The sequence below is a fragment of the Scardinius erythrophthalmus genome (assembly GCF_964197995.2).
Source record: "Scardinius erythrophthalmus genome assembly, chromosome: 17".
Classification (NCBI taxonomy): domain Eukaryota; kingdom Metazoa; phylum Chordata; class Actinopteri; order Cypriniformes; family Leuciscidae; genus Scardinius; species Scardinius erythrophthalmus.
Window position 1 is genome coordinate 17,895,354 of NC_138237.1, and position 20,243 is coordinate 17,915,596.

General features: G+C 35.8%; 2 protein-coding genes and 1 pseudogene across 3 annotated transcripts; 1 reads left to right on the forward strand and 2 right to left on the reverse strand.

The window, feature by feature from the left end:
• The first annotated feature begins 1,511 nt into the window (after nucleotides 1-1,511).
• Nucleotides 1,512-2,813, forward strand: LOC308705652 (sialidase-3-like; annotated as a pseudogene). The gene is made up of 2 exons: nucleotides 1,512-1,781; nucleotides 1,872-2,813. The product of its transcript is annotated as a sialidase-3-like (transcript).
• Nucleotides 2,814-2,967: 154 nt separating this feature from the next.
• Nucleotides 2,968-8,101, reverse strand: wdr73 (WD repeat domain 73). Its single transcript, XM_081390768.1, has 8 exons — nucleotides 7,830-8,101; nucleotides 7,614-7,681; nucleotides 7,444-7,529; nucleotides 7,272-7,360; nucleotides 6,859-6,926; nucleotides 5,504-5,665; nucleotides 4,241-4,603; nucleotides 2,968-4,089 (listed from the first exon to the last, which is right to left on the reverse strand). The coding sequence occupies exons 1-8, from the start codon at nucleotides 7,880-7,882 to the stop codon at nucleotides 3,851-3,853; spliced, it is 1,128 nt and encodes a 375-aa protein (XP_081246894.1). The 5' UTR covers nucleotides 7,883-8,101; the 3' UTR covers nucleotides 2,968-3,850.
• A 1,068-nt stretch (nucleotides 8,102-9,169) lies between these two features.
• defbl2 (defensin, beta-like 2) lies at nucleotides 9,170-10,209 on the reverse strand (the record flags this gene model as incomplete). Its single annotated transcript, XM_081391460.1, has 3 exons — nucleotides 9,170-9,200; nucleotides 9,723-9,840; nucleotides 10,152-10,209. 3 exons carry the CDS (start codon nucleotides 10,207-10,209, stop codon nucleotides 9,170-9,172), a joined length of 207 nt encoding a protein of 68 aa, XP_081247586.1.
• Between the last annotated feature and the right edge of the window lie 10,034 nt (nucleotides 10,210-20,243).

Here is a 20,243-nt window from a genome sequence, read left to right on the forward strand (position 1 = left end):
GCAAAAGAAACAATATTGTTGTGCAATGGAAAGGATCCATGGATGTTAATGGTTGTTCATGGATAGCAATAAAGAACCTTTGTTTTATGAGTGTAGTTAGCCTAATCAATAATTATAAATAACCACATGCTAACTGTTACTTATCCTGATGTTTAATGTTTAACCTAGCTTCACAATTTGTTGATATAGGATATTATAAATACAGGATGCTCGGCATGTTTTGGTTAGACCTGATGAGAGGCTCCTGTGGTGACAAACCTGCTGTGAGAATCATTTGCTGCTTTCTGTGAGTATTTTTTCTAATAGTCTATTGGAGAATTATCAACAAGGACAGAAACCATGGAAGTTCCCCATATAGGTTATGGTAAACAAAAATGTTGTTTAATTTAAATTAGATAATAATAATAATAATAATAATAATAGTAAAGCACCCCTGTAAAAAAAAAGACATAAAATAAAAAAGTATCATTATTGAATTTGCAGGTTGAAGAGCAAGGTTGAAGTTGTGTAACTTTTGTCTGTACAGTGATTGGATTCATTGTTTTGTTTTGGACTTGAGACAGTGATATATGATTCCTACTTTGTCCTACCTGTGAAGGAAGGCATGACGACGTTTTCATTCGGGCTGAGTCTCTCTTGACTGTTTTTATTATTGAGTATTGTGCATTTTGGAAGGAGCAAGGAAAATGTGGCAGCATTAGCTATACTGTATACATTCACTTCATAATGACAAAGCAAAAACAAGAATTGTGACATTTTTGCAAATCAAAAAAAACATTTACTAAAAAAACTACTTGCATAAGTGATGCGAGGAGAAACAGTCAGATGATAAAATCTATTTTTATTTCTTAGCAGCAGATGATCAAATTATAAATGAGAAATAATAATATTTCAATCATGAGTAAAAGTTTAAAATATTTTATACAGTTAAAGATCCTCTTTTAATTGCCTACTGAAGAAAGTTAGCCTCACCAGACACAGCTGCAAGATTAGATATCTGGCCCCTTGGGTGAAAGTACAGTTTGTCATATTGTTCTAGACCATATGCGACAGAAATACAGAAATTAGTCTCACTACACGTTAGTAGAAACTGCAGCTGTGCACCTTTCCTCTACTTGCTAGATGTTTTTTTTTTTTTTTTCTGAAAACATGATATAAACATGATATTTAAAATAAACATTTGTTTCAACTGTGGTCTGGCTGTTAGACTTCTGCACACGTCTACTGAAAAGAAAAGGTCAACCAAGAGAGAATGTCAACTAGAGAGAGACATAATAGATGAAGAGCATGAGCATTAAACATACATTTCAAATGATATTAAGAATAAACACAACAAACTATATGATTTCTTAAGATATGATTATTAGATTTGATTAAATGATAAAACAAAAACAAGATAGATAAAAATAAATATATATTCTACTTCAATAAGTATTCAACCCCTTTTCTGGCTACTGTCTTGTTACTGATTCTGATGTTGTTTATTATTTTTCTAGAGCTCAACTTTAACAATGGGTAACAAGACACCATCAAGAAGCAATTTAGATTGTCTTAAAAACATAAACACAACAACAATATACAAACAGGAACAGCCTCAAAGTTGGTGTTGCTGTTGTAAAAAACAAGTGACATACAGAATTCCAGCTCTCGTGTATCTCAATGACGATCAAACCTTCCTTGCCTTTGCTGAAAAGAGAAAAACATTAAGTGACACAAGTGCAGAAGTGCTTGTGATGAGAAGAGGAACGTGGAATAATGACAAGAAGATTAAAGAAGTTGAGGTACAAATTCATTTTTTAACAACTTCGCTATTTCATAGATACTTTACACAACCTGGCATGAAAACAGTCATGATGCTTTTTTTATTTCAGTGGGTCAATGGTCATCAGTTGCTCACTTCAGCTTGTCTACCAAACCACCGCAGCATGAATCCATGTCCGGTCTATGAGAGAGATTCCAAGACCCTCTTTCTGTTTTTTGTATGTATTCCCAATGGGGTCTCTGAATACGAACAAATACGCACAAATAAGAGCCAAGGACGACTTTGTTATGTAACCAGTAAGGATGCTGGCAAAACCTGGAGCCAAACAACAGATTTGACAGCAGATGTGATTGGTGAGCAGGTGAAGGACTGGGCCCCCTTTGCTGTTGGACCAGGACATGGTGTTCAAATGAAGAATGGGAGACTGATTATCCCGGCCTATGCGTATCGATACACTGGCAAACCTGATTGCACATCATGTTGCTGCTTATCATTTTGCTGTTTCACACCTTATGCTTAAGCGTTCTACAGCGATGATAAAGGAAGCACATGGAAAGCGGGAAAACAAATGAATGTTGAGTCATGTGAGTGTGGGATGGCTGAGATCATAGATGACAAAGGTACAAGTACTCTGTACTGCAATGCCAGAACCCGCCTTGGCTACAGAACGGAGGCACTAAGCTACAACTCTGGAGAGGATTTTGACAAAGTTTTAACCTCAAATAAATTAATAGAGACTGGAAAAGGTTGCCAAGGCAGTGTGTTGAGTTTTCTTGAACAGAGTAGTCCTCCAAATACATGGCTGCTCTACTCTCATCCATCCAATCCAAAAAAGAGAGTGGATCTTGGTCTCTACTTGAATAAATCCCCATTGGATTCCTCTGGGTGGCCAGATGAACCTTTACTTATATTACATCATGGTCCCAGTGCATATTCAGATCTGGTTGAGTATGAGCCTGGACACTTTGCTTGTCTCTTGGAGTGTGGGAAGGAACATGAGAATGAAGAAATAGCCTTTTTGCTGTTCGAACTCCCTGAGAAAAGACTGTGAACGTGTACATTTAGTATTAATTGAATCCTCAAGAGTCAAGTACTTTCAAATGAATTGTTGATCTAATGTAACCTCTTTTTTTTTTTCATTTATAGCATTACATACTTTATAGAGCTATTACAAAATAATGTTAATTTCGTTAATGCCAGTATCTCCTAATTTGATCATTCATAACATTATGTAAGCTGAAAAACTTCTAGAAAATATAATTTCCTATACTTCATGTCATAAAAAAAACAACTAATAAATATCCTTTACATACTTTTTTTTAATCCTTTAAATACTTTTCTCCCCCTCAGTGTGTTGCTGCAAATTGCTTCTGTTAATAATGTTCTGGAAACTATCTATTTGGAACCAGAGATTCAACATAATAGTCACTGTCAGCAACTTATAGTAGATGATATGTGTTGTGTATAATTCTTGAACTGATCCATTACATACTAAACTCAAATAATGGACAATTTAAAGCATATATTTCATGTTTCATCTCTGATTAGTGCGAAATGCAACTGACTTCTAAATGCGACAAATTGTGGTAGATATTAATATACAATCAAATGTAACATGAATAAACATTCAAATGTAACCTAAACATGGTTTCCTCATTTTTAAACTTTATAAATAATACCACACATAATGGGTTTTCATCTGTTTTGCATACTTGACAATGAAGTCCATTGCCAACACAACAACAAAAGCAGTCCACAACAACGTAAAAACAGTCACTGGACAAACACTGAAACAATATTACATGATACAAACACTGACGTCCTCTGAGGTGATTCACTACAATCGATAATTGAGGTGCAAGATGATGCCAGCTGTTTTTATGAAGCAGAATGAAGTATTCCAGAGAGCTGTGTAATAATATAGTTTATTGACTTAACAGTCATTGTAAAAGCTCAAAGACGTTATTTTTTAATTGTTTGATATTTCTTCATATACTCGAACAGAAATATTGTATGCAAATCTGTTAAAAACATGTATATGGTTTATTGCATGCATCACATAACAGTTTTGTCTAATGATCAGCAACATCATCTGTCAGTGATTATGTCCACCCAGTCCCATACATGTAGAGATCCATCGGTAGCTGCTGAGAGAAGAGTGTTTGGTCGTGACTGATGCCAAGAATGGGTGGTGATAACAGCTGGGGAACCACTGTATTTTGAATCATGTGACATTTCATGACCTCTGTGGGAAAAAATTGGCTGAGGGCTCTGGGCCTCTGTGCTCCAATCTGTTGTGTTATAAATGTGTACTGTTCCATCAAACCCTTCAAAAAAGAAAATTGTCATGTCATTGGCGAGTAATCAATGGTCTTCACACAGGTTCACATTATGAAATACGTATACAACAATTTGTATCAATTCAACCTTACAAGACTAAATATTAGCTCATTTCAGAAAGAAAAAAGCTCTACTTACCAGACACCGACAGAACACTGTCGAGAACAGGAGCCCAAGAAACGTTCAGAAAGTCATTGTTTGGTGGACTGTGTTGGACATTTAGTCGGGTTTGACAAATTGGACTCTGTAAATCTCTTATGTCTGACAGCAGAATGTGAGCGGAGGATGAAAGTCTTGCTACAATAGAAGGTTCGGACAGGGAGCTGTCACTCCTCAACCCAAATGACCAGTGCAAACCACTCTTACTTTCTTCCAGAGGATAATGAGCAGTTGAGGGGTCTCTTGTGTCACCCATGAGCAGAGTGCCATTGCTCGCACAAATGAGAAACGCATGAGCATTTACAAACTGTAACCCACTCACTGAATCTAAGGACTCATTTCCTGTAAAAAATAAAAATAAACATAAATCATATGATATATATATATATATTAGTACTAATATTTCAATTAAACTCATTAACTAATGTAAAAAAGTAATATTTAATAAATACATAAATATCTTACATTTCAACTAAAGCCTGGTTCACACGGCAGGATAATTAGGCTGATTTTAGCCCCGATTCACCCCTTTCGACAATCTTAAGGATGCTCTGATTATCGTAATATAATCTGATCAGATATTCCTGCCGTGTGGTGTGTGTTAAGACTGCTCTCGTCTGCTCGGAAGGACGTCGGGACCGCTCCGATCTCAAATCGGGGATATCCAACATGTTGGATTTATTAAGCCCGATTTCTTCTCGTGTGTGGTGTCCCCCGGGGACAAACGAGCACGCAGCCTGTGGACTGTGGCGTGTAGCCAATCAGAAAGCGAGGTGACGAGGCGGCGAGGAAGCACCGGGAAACAGAATCAAAACAGCCGGCGGCATGGCGCACCAGAAAGTCCGGTGGACGTCGGAGATCATCGCCTTTTCTTTTGATAACGTTTTTTTTTCGGTTAAAAACAAACTACAGACTATCGCCACTGCATCCTCTTCGTCCGCCATGATTGTTTACTCTGAAGTCACGTTTGATCTCGAGGGATTTTGCAAGATTTCCCGTCTGACCTGGGAATGTTTGGGAGTCAAATCGGTTCGTGTGTGATGTGTTGATTTTGCCGTGTGGCTGCGCACCACACACTGTACGACCAAAACTGTTAGACCCGTGATTTTTTATCGCCGTGTGTGGGGTCTCTCAGGTTTGGAAAATCGGCCGACAATTTTAAAATCGTCCCGTGTGAACCAGGCTTAAAACTCGTTAAAAACAACAGTGAAAAAGGTTAAAGGTAATAGGTTTTGATATTACCTACTGTATACAGAACCCGTCCTGTTGCTATCTCTGTCAGCTGAACATCACTTATACAAGAACCATGAAGAACTGTTGGATCCTCTGTCAATCCAGGTGCTATTTTAATGCCTTTTGCTGATGTGCTCTTGAGGTTTATGACTCCAGTCCTTTTTATAACATCTGTATTGAAAAATGGAAAGATACTATGTAATATGAATCCAAAAATATAAGAATATTATATAATAATTTAATAATTAAAGGCACAATATGTATTTTTTTTTGCTTTAAAAATATAAAAAATCACTATATCTATGTTATATATTTTTTAAAGTTGTGTATTTACATTATCCCAACAGTTCCAATTAACTTCTAAATCCAGAGAAATTAATATTTTAATTCGAAGACACGGACCGTGTCTTTATTTCCGTTATGTCGCAGTCAATGGCGTCATATCCGCGTTGTCCCTGGTTTCCGCCTATGGTTTCCGCTCGTACTGCCATGGTAACCAGAGCTATGAGCAGAGCCCTCTGATTAACCAAAGCGACAGACGCAGACAACTGTGGAGTTCGCAATGTCTATTTGCACGCTGTTGTTGTTTTGTTCAAACATTATGGACCATGGCAAGCAGACTTTGGATAAAAAAGGAGAACTAAAACGAGAATCAATATCAGCGCGGTGTTTTCGAGATGCCGAGAGCTCCCATAGACAGTATATAAACGAGAGCTCCACGTCCGAGACTTCGACCGCTTCTACATGTACTTTATTAAACAGGTGAGCACATTTACATAAAACTAATCAATGTTATATAGTTCAACAATGATAAAATGTTAGAATATGATCTGTATGTTATTCTAATGTTGATCTAGCTTACTGCTAGTCTCATACAGACAAACTAACACATAAATTTCAACACATTCAAATGCAGTTTAGTGTGCTAGTGTAATGTTAGACCAAGTGAAACAGCGCTGCGTTACCTCACAAGTTTAATTTGTCTAATAAACTGGCCTGTGAGTTGTAATTCTGCACTTGCGTGTAGTTCGGTAGAATGAAATGTCCGTATTCCTTTTATATCCGCGGGAGCTCGCGTCGCGTGTGGAGCTGATTGCTGTCTCTTAGCAATCCCGAACTGCTTCATATCACAGTCATGATAAAAGCATCGATGTATTCAGTCATCCATAAACATTATTAGATCGGTCGGCTTGACGTTGACGACAACATCCATAATTCTTAGCAAATGTTGCGTCATCAAACTACGCCTTTGTTATTGTAAAGAGGTTAGCGACCCCTAGTGGAAAAAAATACTATACTGTGGCTTTAAAAAATTCACAAATATACATCATTATTTTCCTATTGGTAATCCTGGTATATCCTACCACTATCATCGCCTCCAATATCCCAAATCTGCAACGTTGAGCTAGAACTTCCACTAGTCGCCACACACCTGTAAAGAGCAGCTGATATAAATAAATAAAATAAAATAAAATATTACAAAAGAAAAACGGGGGGTTGGGTTGGGACAATGCTAAATGCAAATAGAAAAATGTAACTAATCATATTATCATGCACATACATAGCAAAGTAAATAGGCCTATACATATTGAAACCTGTGAAGAATTGAACATTTCTCAATATCATGCTGTTGTAGGCAGTCAACTCAGTTAGCAGTATTCTGCCTCAATAAATAGTTTGAAGTAGATAGTTACAATAAATAAGATTTGATCAATTATTTGATAGTATTATCAATTATCCCATTACCACTTCTGTTCTGAGCATATCTAATTCTTACCTCGTTCCAGGGATATGTATCAAACACTCAACAGGTTCCTCTGAAAAGCCACCACGCTGTACTTTGAAGTCTCTTTCTGCACAAAGACCCTAAAGTTGTGACCAATAGGCAGTTAAATGAATTGCACATTCAAAAAACATACCAGAATTGCATTTCTGATGTCTTCATTCACCTGGTTGTCACCAGCATATAACTTAAGAGGCAGAAGTAACTCTAAAATTTCACTTTTTGCTCCAGTGTATCCTGCAACACAAATACCTGGAATATAAAAAAGAAAACTGCCTTTAACGGATTTGATATTTTAACGGTCAACAATGTTTCAGGGATTCAGAGATGTTTTACTTTTGTCACCCGTCCACTCTATTACTTTTGTCGGATGCTCCAGTTGAAACACATGCAGGTCTTTGTATCTGAAATCAAGAAGACGCAGAGTTAGCGGATGATGAAACGTGCCCCTGATGCCCAAACATGCCGTCTAGGCAGGGAACACAGTGAATGTTGAGACAACCACTACACAGGCAATTAAATGCAAGTCTAGTCTACTGCTGTCAGACTCACGTGTTTAGAGACTCCATAAACCAGTCATCAGCTTCATCAGAGGATATGTCCATGTTCAGTGAGTGTTCACTTCCAAAACAAAGTAAAAATAATTCTAATAGAAAAAATCTCTCAGTCCTCCTTAAGTTTATTCATCGGGAGATATTTAAAAACAATATTTCCGGGACATGTTCTTCTACTGATGATGTGTTTTTTAAAGTCCGTGTTGCCTTGCCGCCATCTGGCGGCACGAGGTTAATGTCGCGCATTCCGTTTAGGAACTTACGTCCACTACAAAGATGATTTTTAAGCAACATAAAGTTCAAAATAATGATTCATTCTACTTTTGTTTTCGCTTAAAATAACTTTTGTGGTGTAATTTTATAGGCATTCATTGGCTGATATAAGTTGATAGGTTTGGGCCTCTTCAGCCTGTCAGGAAATCAACATAGCCTAATTATGATTTGATAGAGATGGCTGATATCTAGAATCATTTATTTATATTTGTTTAAAAGAGTAAAAAAAAAAAAAAATACCTTGAATATCTCCAACAAGGCAAACAAAATGCACCTACTAGGCTACCTCTATCTTGGCTACAAACAAGCTGTAGATATGTTCACTACTAATTGCCCAAGAAAATAAGGGTTTATTGAACAATAAAAGCTGATTTGAGCACACAGGGAATGGCAATTGTTGAAAACCATATATTCTGGTTTATTGTGTCGTATAAAGAAACAAAGTAGATAAATAAAACAGAAAAGCTTGGGATAGTAAACAAGAGTAAAACCTGTTGGCATTTCATTTAGAAAAGCAGCATTCCACAAGTGCTATTGGGTTAGACCCTTCATTGGATGTGTTATTGTCTCTATAGTGGCTGTACAATGCAAAGCAAAGCCAGCGCCACTTAAACCAGACCATCCTTTGACTTTCATTGGATCACAGTCTGAATAGAGTTAAATGTTGGAAATGTTTGGCATGCCTCTCTTGAAAAAGAACCATGTATTAATTGTAATCCAGGATTTACAGTGGTGGCATGCTTTAGCTCTCCCATCAGCTTTACTCTACTTAAAACTGCACTGTTCCACACCTCATTACTTCATCTGCTTTTTATTTTGTGTGTCTCACAATTTTCAGATGATTTCTTTGTTTTTCAAATAAGAATAATTTTTACAAGAACATTATTTTCATATTTTTAAAATCCTTGTTAAATGTCAAAAGACTCACTACTTTGAATGATAAAGAAATTGTTTCTTTCACCACATATCAGCACTTAAACCCAAATAAAGATTTCTTTGGTGATGACATTATTCTTCTGAGGATGTAGCTTTTAAATCAATCATCAGTTGAGGTCTAAGATTATGTTATTTTTGCTGAAACCGCACAGCACAGCATCTGAAAAAAAAATGGATAAATCATTGTTAGGAATTATGACCTTTACATTTGTTTAATGGATCCTAAAGTATTATACAATACTGTTTGGGTTTAAAAAATACATTAAGAAATTTAGCAATGATGCATTAAACTGATCAAAATGATGATGTTGCAAAAGCTTTCTATTTCAAATAAATGCTGTTCTTTTGAACTTTCTATTCATCAAAGAATAAAATATATATCACGGTTCCACAAAAAAAAAAAAAAAACATTCCAAGATTGATAATGAGAAATGTTTCTTGAACATGCAAATGATTATTTGTCAGAAATTCAGCTTTGTCATCATATAATTAAATTACATTAGCATAGAAAACATTTATTTTAGATTGTAATATTTTACACTATTGCTGTTTTTACTGAGTTTTTGATCTAATAAATGCAGCCTTGGTGACCATTTATAAACAATATTACATATTTATATACTATTTCATATAAATATAAAATATATTTTCAGTAATTTATTGTAATCTTATATCAACATACCTGTATCTGCGTGGACAAGCATGGTGACCAACAATGTATTCTTGGTCAAAACAGAACCGACGGCAGAGTCCTCCATAGCCACAAGTCCAATTCTGAATCTGCACTTCAGCATTATGCACTGAGACAAAATCATATCCAAAATGTATTGTTGTGCATGTATAAAATGTTATCATCTGTGCACACAAGTTTTAATGCTATTGGTTAAAACAAAAAAATGTTATGAAAAAATCCAATTAGAAGTTATCCAGAAAAGAAAATATGTGTGTCTAATAAGCAACACTTTTACAAACTCATTCATTTTACTATAATAAATGTATAAAATCAATCTTCTCTGTATTCTAAATTCAAATTTATCATCCTTCACTTTAATCCACAAAGATTCACATGCAAACACCCTAGCCACAAAAAAAAAACACAAAAAAATCCTACCATTCCCTGCAAAGAGTGCAAGCAATGTAACAAACAGAATCATGGCAAGTTTCTTCATAGTTTTACAGTCTCAGCCTCTTCGGCTGTGTTGATGGCAGTGCCAATGTTTCATTTATACATTGAGGCAAAGGGGAGGAGCTTTAGAGCTTTACACTTTCCAGAAAAAGTGTCTTAAAATGAGGAGAATAGATTTTGTCCAGGAAAACTGCTGGCCTGAGCCTGCAACTGAGGTCTATGGCATCTAAAAAAGCAGTGTTATTCAAAGTACAGGATTGTCAGAAGAATTTTTATCTAAAGCTATAGTCTTTTCCATTCTAAATTATATGGTGGAATAAATATTTAGAGACCATATTCATGCTGCCAGTAAACTTAAGTCCCTCATAGCCTATATACCTAAACACACAGACTTATAATGTATGTATTGTTTGATTTTAAGGATAAATTAGTTACTGAATTAATATCAGCCAACCTTTCTTGGATGATCTCTGTTTAGCCTGAAAAATGTGTTTTATGAATGAACCAGCAGATGTCACTGCAACTTTAAAAGTCAAGGAGCAAATATGAATGTCACTAAATTGATTATGGATTTAAAATTCACTTTTTGTCTCAGTATGTTTCATAAAACCGTTCATTTATGGGAATACAAATTATATGAGTACAAAATATGTTCTTTAATAAAGCTGTATTGTTTTATTTAAATCAAATCTTAGCACACCTCCCATTTCTTTTTTCTGCAGGAATTTCAGCTAGCTTCCTTGATGTGTTCATGATAGCAATTAAACAGTCTTATCTGTTATTAAAGCAGATTATTCATGGTTCTCACATTGTTCAGTGAAATGAGGGTAAAAACCACATCCTTTAGAAGAGAGAGCGCAGCTTATGGGGAATTGTACAGTATGAGTTAAAGCGAGTTAAGTTGCTAAAAAGAGTGAAAATGGGTCACGGCATTATTAGCCTTTTTCTAATGTGCGTCATCTAATGCATCACAAGGCCATTATGGAGTGACCAAATACAAAAACATTCCCCCTGGAGACAGAAGGGAACGTTAGAGAGATTTGAAATTGATCTCACTGTTGTTTTTGGGTCTAAGGACTGAAACAGATTCAGTTTGGGAAAAATATACTGGTTTAAAACTTCTCTAAGGTGCACACGCATGTGGTTACAGACACTTTGTTTCTGACTTTGCCTTACTGCTGAGGAAAATTATACATAATAGACAATTATGCAATGTGACAGGCTTTTAAGCTTTCTGTGTCTGCTAATGGTCACATTTCCCTGTGTTTTTAGTCTACCTTTATTTCAGATGGGGGAAACCATGGCGACTGCATCTCCCACATACTGCCCGACATAAAAGAGGAAAAAAATGGAGCCAACGGCTTCCTGATATACCGTGGAGAAGGTTGAAGTGCCTTGAGTCACGACAATGAGAGCACAACTGACCTTGCTTTCAAACTCGGAAGTCCCCTTCAAATCTGATGCTAAGGACAGTCTGATGCAAAATGAGGACATTTAAATGACAATTCATAAAAACCAAAATAAAGACACAAAGATTTTCTGCAAATGTCACAAATGTGATTTTTTTAAACACCAGGATGGATTTGAAATGCGTCATCGCCACTATGTGCTTTGACATGATGTTGGATGATGAACTCATGGGGAGACTTTTTGTTCACACACACACTCACACACACACAGCCACAAATGAAAAGAGTCGTCCCTCCTGTCAGTCATGCTGTAATTATGACCATGAAATGATGTAGCAGAATGGTTTGTCGTATATTGTAGTTTTGACTCCAGAGCTTTTTTCCTGCAGCACTTGTTAAATGTCAAAACAATGATGATTGGGTTACAGTTCAAAGTTCTCAGAAAACGTACTTTTATGCAACACACAATAACAAAGTTGTTCTGACGTGTCCTCTCGTGATGACTGTCTCTATTGCTCATTTTCAGTCTTCCCACGTCTCTTCATATTTGGGTTCATGTCATAAATAATCAAATATTCATTGATCTTTTCAGACTAGATCATATGAGTCATTCTTTTCTTTCTGTTGTTAAAGTCCGAATGAAACGGAAGTCTTTCTTCCCTATTGTGACATATCCAAGTGAAACGGCTTCTCAAACAAGAAAAAAATGTAGGGCCAGACTTGGTTTTGTCCATCAGGAATTGATTGGATTGTTGCGCTTCCCGAAGCTATCTACTGTCACAAGTTCTGTTGTTACCAATACAATTCAACGGAAGTTGCATCCAGTTGGCTAACAATGTTTACCCCAGGTTTGCTGTTGCTGTGATCTCAAGTGAGTGACAGGTTGTCCTGCACCAGTAAACACGTCATCAGTTAATTTTATTAAAGATTTACGAGGGCACATTATTATTTTGTGCGGGATAAATCATTTATAGTAGGCTAAATACTGCAAAGCTTCTGTTTATGTTCACTGATCAATGCTTATGTTTGAATAAAAGCCTAAATTAAATCTGTTTATCATAAAAAACGATTGTGTCTCTTCAGAAAATGTGGACTAAAACACTCAATGGGGTAACTCATTACAAGTAACTTCAGTTACGTAATCAGATTACTTTTTAACTAGTTACTAGTAAAGTAACGCATTACTTTTAAAATTATATATATATCAGTGCATTTTTTATTTTTTTGGGGCAAACTAGCCTTTTAAAGATATGCATTGAAGTTGAAATCTACAGATGCAAATAGATAAAGTGCAATAAAATGAAGGTTTAAATGTGTATTTTGGATGTTTTTCCACTAGTCTGAAAGAAAAACATGTTATGGAAGCAAAGACCAAATCTCAATTTGCCAGTGCATGAAAAACAAAAAACAATGGTGTTGCCTGTAGTGTCTTGATTTTAATTCTAAAGGGAAAAGATGTCTTAAAGTTGTCATGTAAAGCTAAATTGCATCTATTTTTGATGCAGAAAACAACCCTTGACAAGCATGTTGACCTAAGGGGAAAAATAAAATGATTAAAAAATAGTATATGTTCCCTTTAATTGTGTCAGAACTCCAATATCATCTTAAAAATCAATATCACTCTATCAACATGACAGCAATTATTCCTTCAATTGGGTCATCTAACATGTAGCCTAATGCTAAAATTTCTACATTTGGATTTTGCATGGGGTTACATCCATCCTATGTAGTTTTAAAATGTAATTTCAATATAAATTTTCGAAGCACAGTCAGATTGGACTTTCATAATACTGAAATGACACATTGAGGTGCCATATGCTGTCCTTGCATAACTAATTTAGAGAACTAGAATTCAAGGGTCAAACTTATTAAAACTGGTCACATGATTATCTAATGGACTGCCTCAAACCTGTACAGGAAATGTTCTTCATAGAATAAAATGTCAAGTGTCAATCACACTACTGGAGACTTAAAACGACGCTCAGGAACATTGAAACGACTTCTAAAAGGTCTGTATGTTTGTATTCTTCCAGCAATTATGATTCGCTAAATTTCAGTTAGGGTCTTCATGTAATTTCAGTTAGGGGCTCTTTATAAATTGCACAGAAGAAAATGAAAATGACTTTGGGAAACGGTTACATTTGTAGCATGAATATTTAGTACACAGTGGAAAAATCAGTTTGGCTCTCGTTCCAGACCTTTTCACGAGTAATTTGTAAGATTAACAATTAGATTAGCCGTGACTAAAATCCTTCATTAAATACGGTATATAAAATAATATTTTTCTAGATTTAACAGTGACAGCATTAATGTTATAGAATAAGAAGTGTTGCCCGTGTGAAAACTCATTCACAAATCAAAGGGAAGGTCTCTGAAAAAAAATTAATATTGCTCCACTTTGATCTCACTCTCTCTCTCTCTCTCTCTCTCTCTCTCTCTCTCTCTCTCTCTCTCTCTCTCTCTCTCTCTCTCTCTCTCTCTCTCTCTCTCTCTCTCTCTCTCTCTCTCTCTCTCTCTCTCTCTCTCTCTCTCTCTCTCTCTCTCTCTCTCTCTCTCTCTCTCTCTCTCTCTCTCTCTCTCTCTCTCTCTCTCTCTCTCCCATTAAATGCGGGTATATTAACAAAGTGAAACTTCCATTCCTTCAGCTGAGATTAGCCAGCAAACTAATTCCCTCTCTAACCCTGCTACTTTGAAGTGTTCAAGGGAGCCAAGAGCTTTTGTGCATGATTTACATAATCTGACAACTGCATCCCATCATAGAGATGTCTATTAACAGGAAAGTGTTCTAATTTCTCACCAAGATAGCATCATCATCATCACTACTGTTATCATTTTTTTCGGTTCTAAATCTCCTACTAAATATTTGCATCTGACACTTTCATATTGCATTCAAGGATAACACTATCTATCTATCTATCTATCTATCTATCTATCTATCTATCTATCTATCTATCTATCTATCTATCTATCTATCTATCTATCTATCTATCTATCTATCTATCTATCTATCTATCTATCTATCATTGCATTTAGACAATGGGTCTCATTCACTAAGCATGTGTGTGTATGCACAAATTTGTGCGTGAATTGTGCATACTAACGATTTTAAGAACAAATTAATGTGTGTACGAACGTGTTGTGAATTAGGCAGAGATTTTTCGTGAGAAGTACTCCTGTACGTACAAATACGAAATAATCCACGCAATTATTGGTTAATGAGACCCACTGTCTATGCAGTTTTTGTAAAGCATGCAAATTCACATTCTTTTGAACTAATTGCAAATGCTTTGGTACATTCATGCAATTATGTACAGTTAGACTATGTACAAGTGTCTGCTGTTTCCTACATTATCAATTGCTTATGTCATGTTGATCAAAATATGTCATTACAGTTTTTCTCAGTCGCTTTGGTGCATTTCTTAGATCAGAAATGAAATACTCAAAACTACTTGTTCAACCTCCACATCATCTAGTCACTTGTGCACATAATAAAAGCAGTTTCTCATTCTTTTGAACAAGTTGCGATTTCTCTGGTACATTCATGCAATTGATTATGTACAATTGTCTGTGGTTTGCTACATTATCAGTTGCTAATGCCATGTTGCTCAAAATATATTAAATAGTTCTCTGTGCAATAGTCTTACACCTCAAAACATAGTTGCAAAATGGTTGATCTAGTTGCCATAAACTGTCAAGCATATTTTCTACACATTTCTATGAGAATTTTTTTTGTAATGTGTCCTGAATTGTTGTATTAAAGAGGTGCATTTTGAATTTCACTAATGAAAGGAAATGTAAAGGGCTAGATATCGGGTCGAAAGGTGCAGTCGAATGTTGGGAGAACAATCACTCAATCATTCAAGCGTAGACAGAACAGGTACTGTATGTAGTCAGACAATGTTCACTATACTGTGATACTGTATACTTACTGTAATGCTATATTTCTTGCATTTTACATTATACAGTAAATATACTTTATAGAGACAAAATCAATGTAACACAAACACACACGTATATATACAGTGTGTGTGTGAGAGAGTGTGTGTATATATGTGTATATATATATATATATATATATATATATATATATATATATAGTCTTGTATTTTTCTTTATATCACAATGACATTTTACTGTAATTTGTCGACAGACCAACAGTAAAAGTGTAACTGTGAATCCTGTCCAGTCTCTTGCAATCAATATCCCACATAGAGTGTAAATTTATATACAGTAGATATATAGATAGATAGATAGATAGATAGATAGATAGATAGATAGATAGATAGATAGATAGATAGATAGATAGATAGATAGATAGATAGATAGATAGATAGATAGATAGATAGATAGATAGATAGATAGATAGATAGATAGATAGATAGATAGATAGATAGATAGCAGTCTTTTGCATTTTCAATCATTGTCATCAAAATCGTAGCCATAGTTTACATCTGAAAATACTGACAGAGTACACTGTTATATTGACAACATGACTAATCATTTTGACTATCTTGTTTGTGATCAATGACAAAAGGACTTTTCATTCTGATTCATTCTTCATTTTCATTTTCATTTTCATAAATAAAATACTTACCTTTGAGAGATTTTGATCAAGTTACAGGCTGTGTGTGATCTATTATTGGTGCTGTTTTGAGAAATGTACACTGGTCAAGCGACTGAAGAAAACTGTATTAGCAATATAAGGCAGAGTTGGGGAAAACGCCCTCTAGGGGTAACCTCTTCCTACTGTTTTTCCCAAAATAACCAATAGATAAAGACAAGATACTTTGTTGCTATGACTAAGTTGACAAGAGTGATATAGAAGTATTGACTGTGAAGCTTACACTGGCGACGTACCAGAGAAACAGATTTCACAGTAAGTGATCTAATTTTCAGCAGTAAGTGTTTTTAAAAAAAGTGTTTTAAAGCTTGTTGTTTTGTAGAACATCACAGTTTATGATATTAGAATAAGGCCTGTAGTTAGGGATTACATGTTATTTAAGGAAAATATAATTATATTTTTAGAATGACATAAAAAAAAAAATCCAACCTAGTCTGTGGGGTAAAACGCCCCAGGGGGCATCACTTCCCACTATCATAATTACTGTATGGTCTGAACATCACATCCTTTGTTTTTCCATCAAATGTAATCTAACTAGGTTGTTGAATAAAAATATTTGGACTGTATATTTAAAAATTACCTCAAGTTAGCTAGCCAGTTAGCATCAACTAACAATATTTTTCAGCATGGTTCATTAAAGGGGTCATGGATGTCCATTTTCCACAAGTTGGTATGATTCTTTAGGGTGTTCATGTAAAGTTTGTAATATACTTTGGTTAAAATTCCTCAATGGTTGTGTAAAACAACACCCTTTTTACCTCCTCAAAAACAGCTTTGTTCACAGTGACCTGTTTGAGCATGTCTCTTTGAATGATAATGAGCAACTGCTAACCCCATCCCTCTCTTCCATGGGGGGTGTCGAATGGCTAAGGGCAGAAATATGCTAATACGGGACAGTCCGTAAGCGGTCGTGGGTGGAGCATGAGCATAATGACATCATAGTGCTCAGAAAATCCAAACGGCCTGATTATTATGTTTAGACTTTTTGAGGATTAAAAAAAAGGAGTGAATGGATTTGTTTCATTGTATGGTGGTTGTGTCCACACACTGCAAAGACACATTTATATTTATATATAGACAATATTTTGCCTTGTCTTTTTAATTGTAAGCTAAAACTGCTTGCACTATGAATTTGCTGTAAAAGTATAAAGCAAATTGTTGTTGTTTTTTTCAGAAAGGGGGCATTTTACCCCACCTGTGGGGCAATAACGCCCCCTTGGTACAAATTCAATTTTTGTTAAAAATGGAATAACATGAAAACTCTGGCCTTTTTTTCACACGTAGTTTCTGCTACTCTGCCTAGGTCAGTGCTGTTGAGTCTCGGGAATGTTCAACAAACTTATGGCTAATTTGAAATAAACGTTCAGTCCATTTTACATTTTAAGCAATTTAAGTATGGAGAAATTAGTTTCGGGTTCTCAGAGGGCAGAAGAGAGCTTTGATGTTTCTTAGTGAGCTGTCGTTCTTTTTCCTCCCTCACAAATTAAAGAGGGAGTTTGGAACACACAATATGGAGTTCAAGGTGTCAAGGGACATTAGTCAAAATACTGGCTCTTCGGGAGGGAGATACTGAAGGAATTAAGCTGTGCTTGGGTTCAGAAACTCGGCCAATAGAGATATGCTCAGAGGTATTTATGGGAATCTGCCATTAGGCAAAAAAAACAAAAAAAAAAACAGAGTACACTGGGATTATTTAAGGATTTGATTTTACTTTAAAAGACAAATTATGGTTTGTCCAATTAATAATACAGAACTAATTCATTCTTTAAATACAGCTAAATTACACATACATAATGCATTCTGGGAAATTAAATGTTCTTGGCCTAAAAAATATTAGATAAATGTATACTATAAAGTTTCAAAAGGTGAAATTTCAAACATAATAATTAATCATTTTAGACTTTAAAGGTGACATGTAATTGAAGTAGCAACAGATAATTTCTTCCATATTGTGACACGTCCAAGTGAAACAGAAGGCGTTTCTCAATGTCAAGGAAGGATCCTCGGAAGCCAGAATTTCGAGGATGCTACGTCATCGACATCCGTCTAAGGACTGTTCCAATGTTGAGGATCCTCGGAATTTCCACCAAGGACTGAGTCCTTGGTTCGAAAAATATCCCATATACAGGAAAGGATGCATATGTGTAGCCTTCGCGCTCTTCGCGCTCTCAAATCACCCCCAATCCTATGCGCGCAGCTTTGCTATCTTGTTCAAAAAATTCAAAATGTTGGACGTTAACGGAGTCGGAGCGTTAACGGGTCAATATGCTTTCAAATGTAAATATATTTACGTTACCAAACATTTGTTTTAAAAAATAATTACATCCATTATGTTATGGGTCAAATTGACCCGCACTGTTTAAACACACTTGACAGTCAAATAATCAATAGGATTAAAAAGGAGTTTATTGATTTAAAAACGATTATATTGCCTGAGTGAACAGAACTGCGTCCGTAGCAACGCTGTTTTTCATTTTCACTGACGTAATGACGCACTGACGTGCACTTGCTAGCCTGTTCCATTTACGTGTTCTCCGAATGCTAAAGAGGAGCCTCGCCTAGCCTCTGAAGGAAGTGACTTGGAAGGACCAGTCCTGCCAAGGAAGTATCCTTGACATTGAGAAACACCTAGACTTTTTTAATTGGAATTTTGTGATTGGAAAAGCCTGAAAGATCCGGTTAAGGTACTGTATTTTGATCAAAAATTATGTGGTCTATTTTTTTTTTTTTTTAAATGAAACAAATGCAAGGATGTCTTGTTCACAATAAGATCATTAAGATGCATTTAGATAGATTCGGTGAATTTCCATTTAATACAGATTTTAAAGATTATGTCAGGGGCATGATAAATTACATTTTATCCTTTTTATTATTAATAACATTTAAGTAATCACAAAAATAACACATTAAATTGACAGCGTTGATTTCGACATAAAACATCTGCAGTATATAAAGCATTATGTTCACACTAGTCCCATATGCTTTCTTATTACTTAACCTTCATAAATAAAAATGTGAGGATCACTCTTTGACGGTCCTTTGGTAGTGAATCCGCTCCAAGCAATAAACAAATGAAAATGTTCATTGTCTACCCGGCCCTATAAAGAGCTGTGTTTGTAAAATGGAATGCGGTTAGTAGCGTGTCCAATGCAGAGGGCACAGCTCATCTTTGGCTTCACCAAAGGCTGCATGGTGTTTGATAACCCCCGGATTTGTAGGAAGACATGGTTTGCATTTGTAATCAGGCCTACAGCACTATGTCCTGATTGCTAATTGTATCCTTTGGGCCCTGCATGCTTCCTGCATGGTTATTACTGTCCTTACTCCTTCCCTCTCCTCTCTCTCTATCTCTCACACATGTGTTACTTTTGACTCTTACAACCACACATCCCCCACACCCCCCACTATGCTTTTTTATACAAATAATTCTCGTCTATTTAACAAACCACCATGTGAGCTGCCAGTCACACTGGGCAATCCCCATTCAGTAATCAGAGCGGTTCAGTTGCACATGAGTTTTTACTGATGTGCTGTAATGGTGAGCTCTCTGCAGGATCTGAGTCTTTCGGTAAGGTGCTAAGTCCCCTGGAAGTCTCAGCAAAATAAAGGCGGCAGATTGTGGTTAAAAGGTGCTGCAGTTTTATTGACATAGCGTTTATTTATTTGCAAGCACGCACATGCATATTCACTCGTTGTTACCTGTTAATTTGCATATTTTTCATATTTTTCTTGCAAGTCATATGAATTAACTTAAGCAATTGATTCGCAAAATGATTCATTTTCGAGGGCTTAAAGGTGATGCAGTTTTATTGACATAGCATTTCTGTCATGACAACTCTCAGAGTGTTTGGCATGGATATGACAATGTTTGGTCTTGGTGGAATAGATCTGCAACCCTGCTGCTGCTGTTGATTATTGCTGCTGCAGAGCAAGTACAGGACTTGCTACTGCCAATACACACACGACATCCTGCTGCTAGACTAAGGATACGTGAATTACCCATAGCAGATCTTTACAGGTGGAGCTGGGGAAGATGGAGGGTTTCAA

Excerpts from the sequence above, each read along its gene's own strand:
- wdr73 (XM_081390768.1), bottom strand. The coding sequence starts at position 7,882 with ATGGACATATCCTCTGATGAAGCTGATGACTGGTTTATGGAGTCTCTA. Across the intron at positions 7,361-7,443 it reads TATATGCTGGTGACAACCAG|GGTCTTTGTGCAGAAAGAGA; the intron begins GTGAATGAAGAC and ends TCACAACTTTAG. Across the intron at positions 4,090-4,240 it reads CAGTGTTCTGTCGGTGTCTG|GGTTTGATGGAACAGTACAC; the intron begins GTAAGTAGAGCT and ends TCTTTTTTGAAG.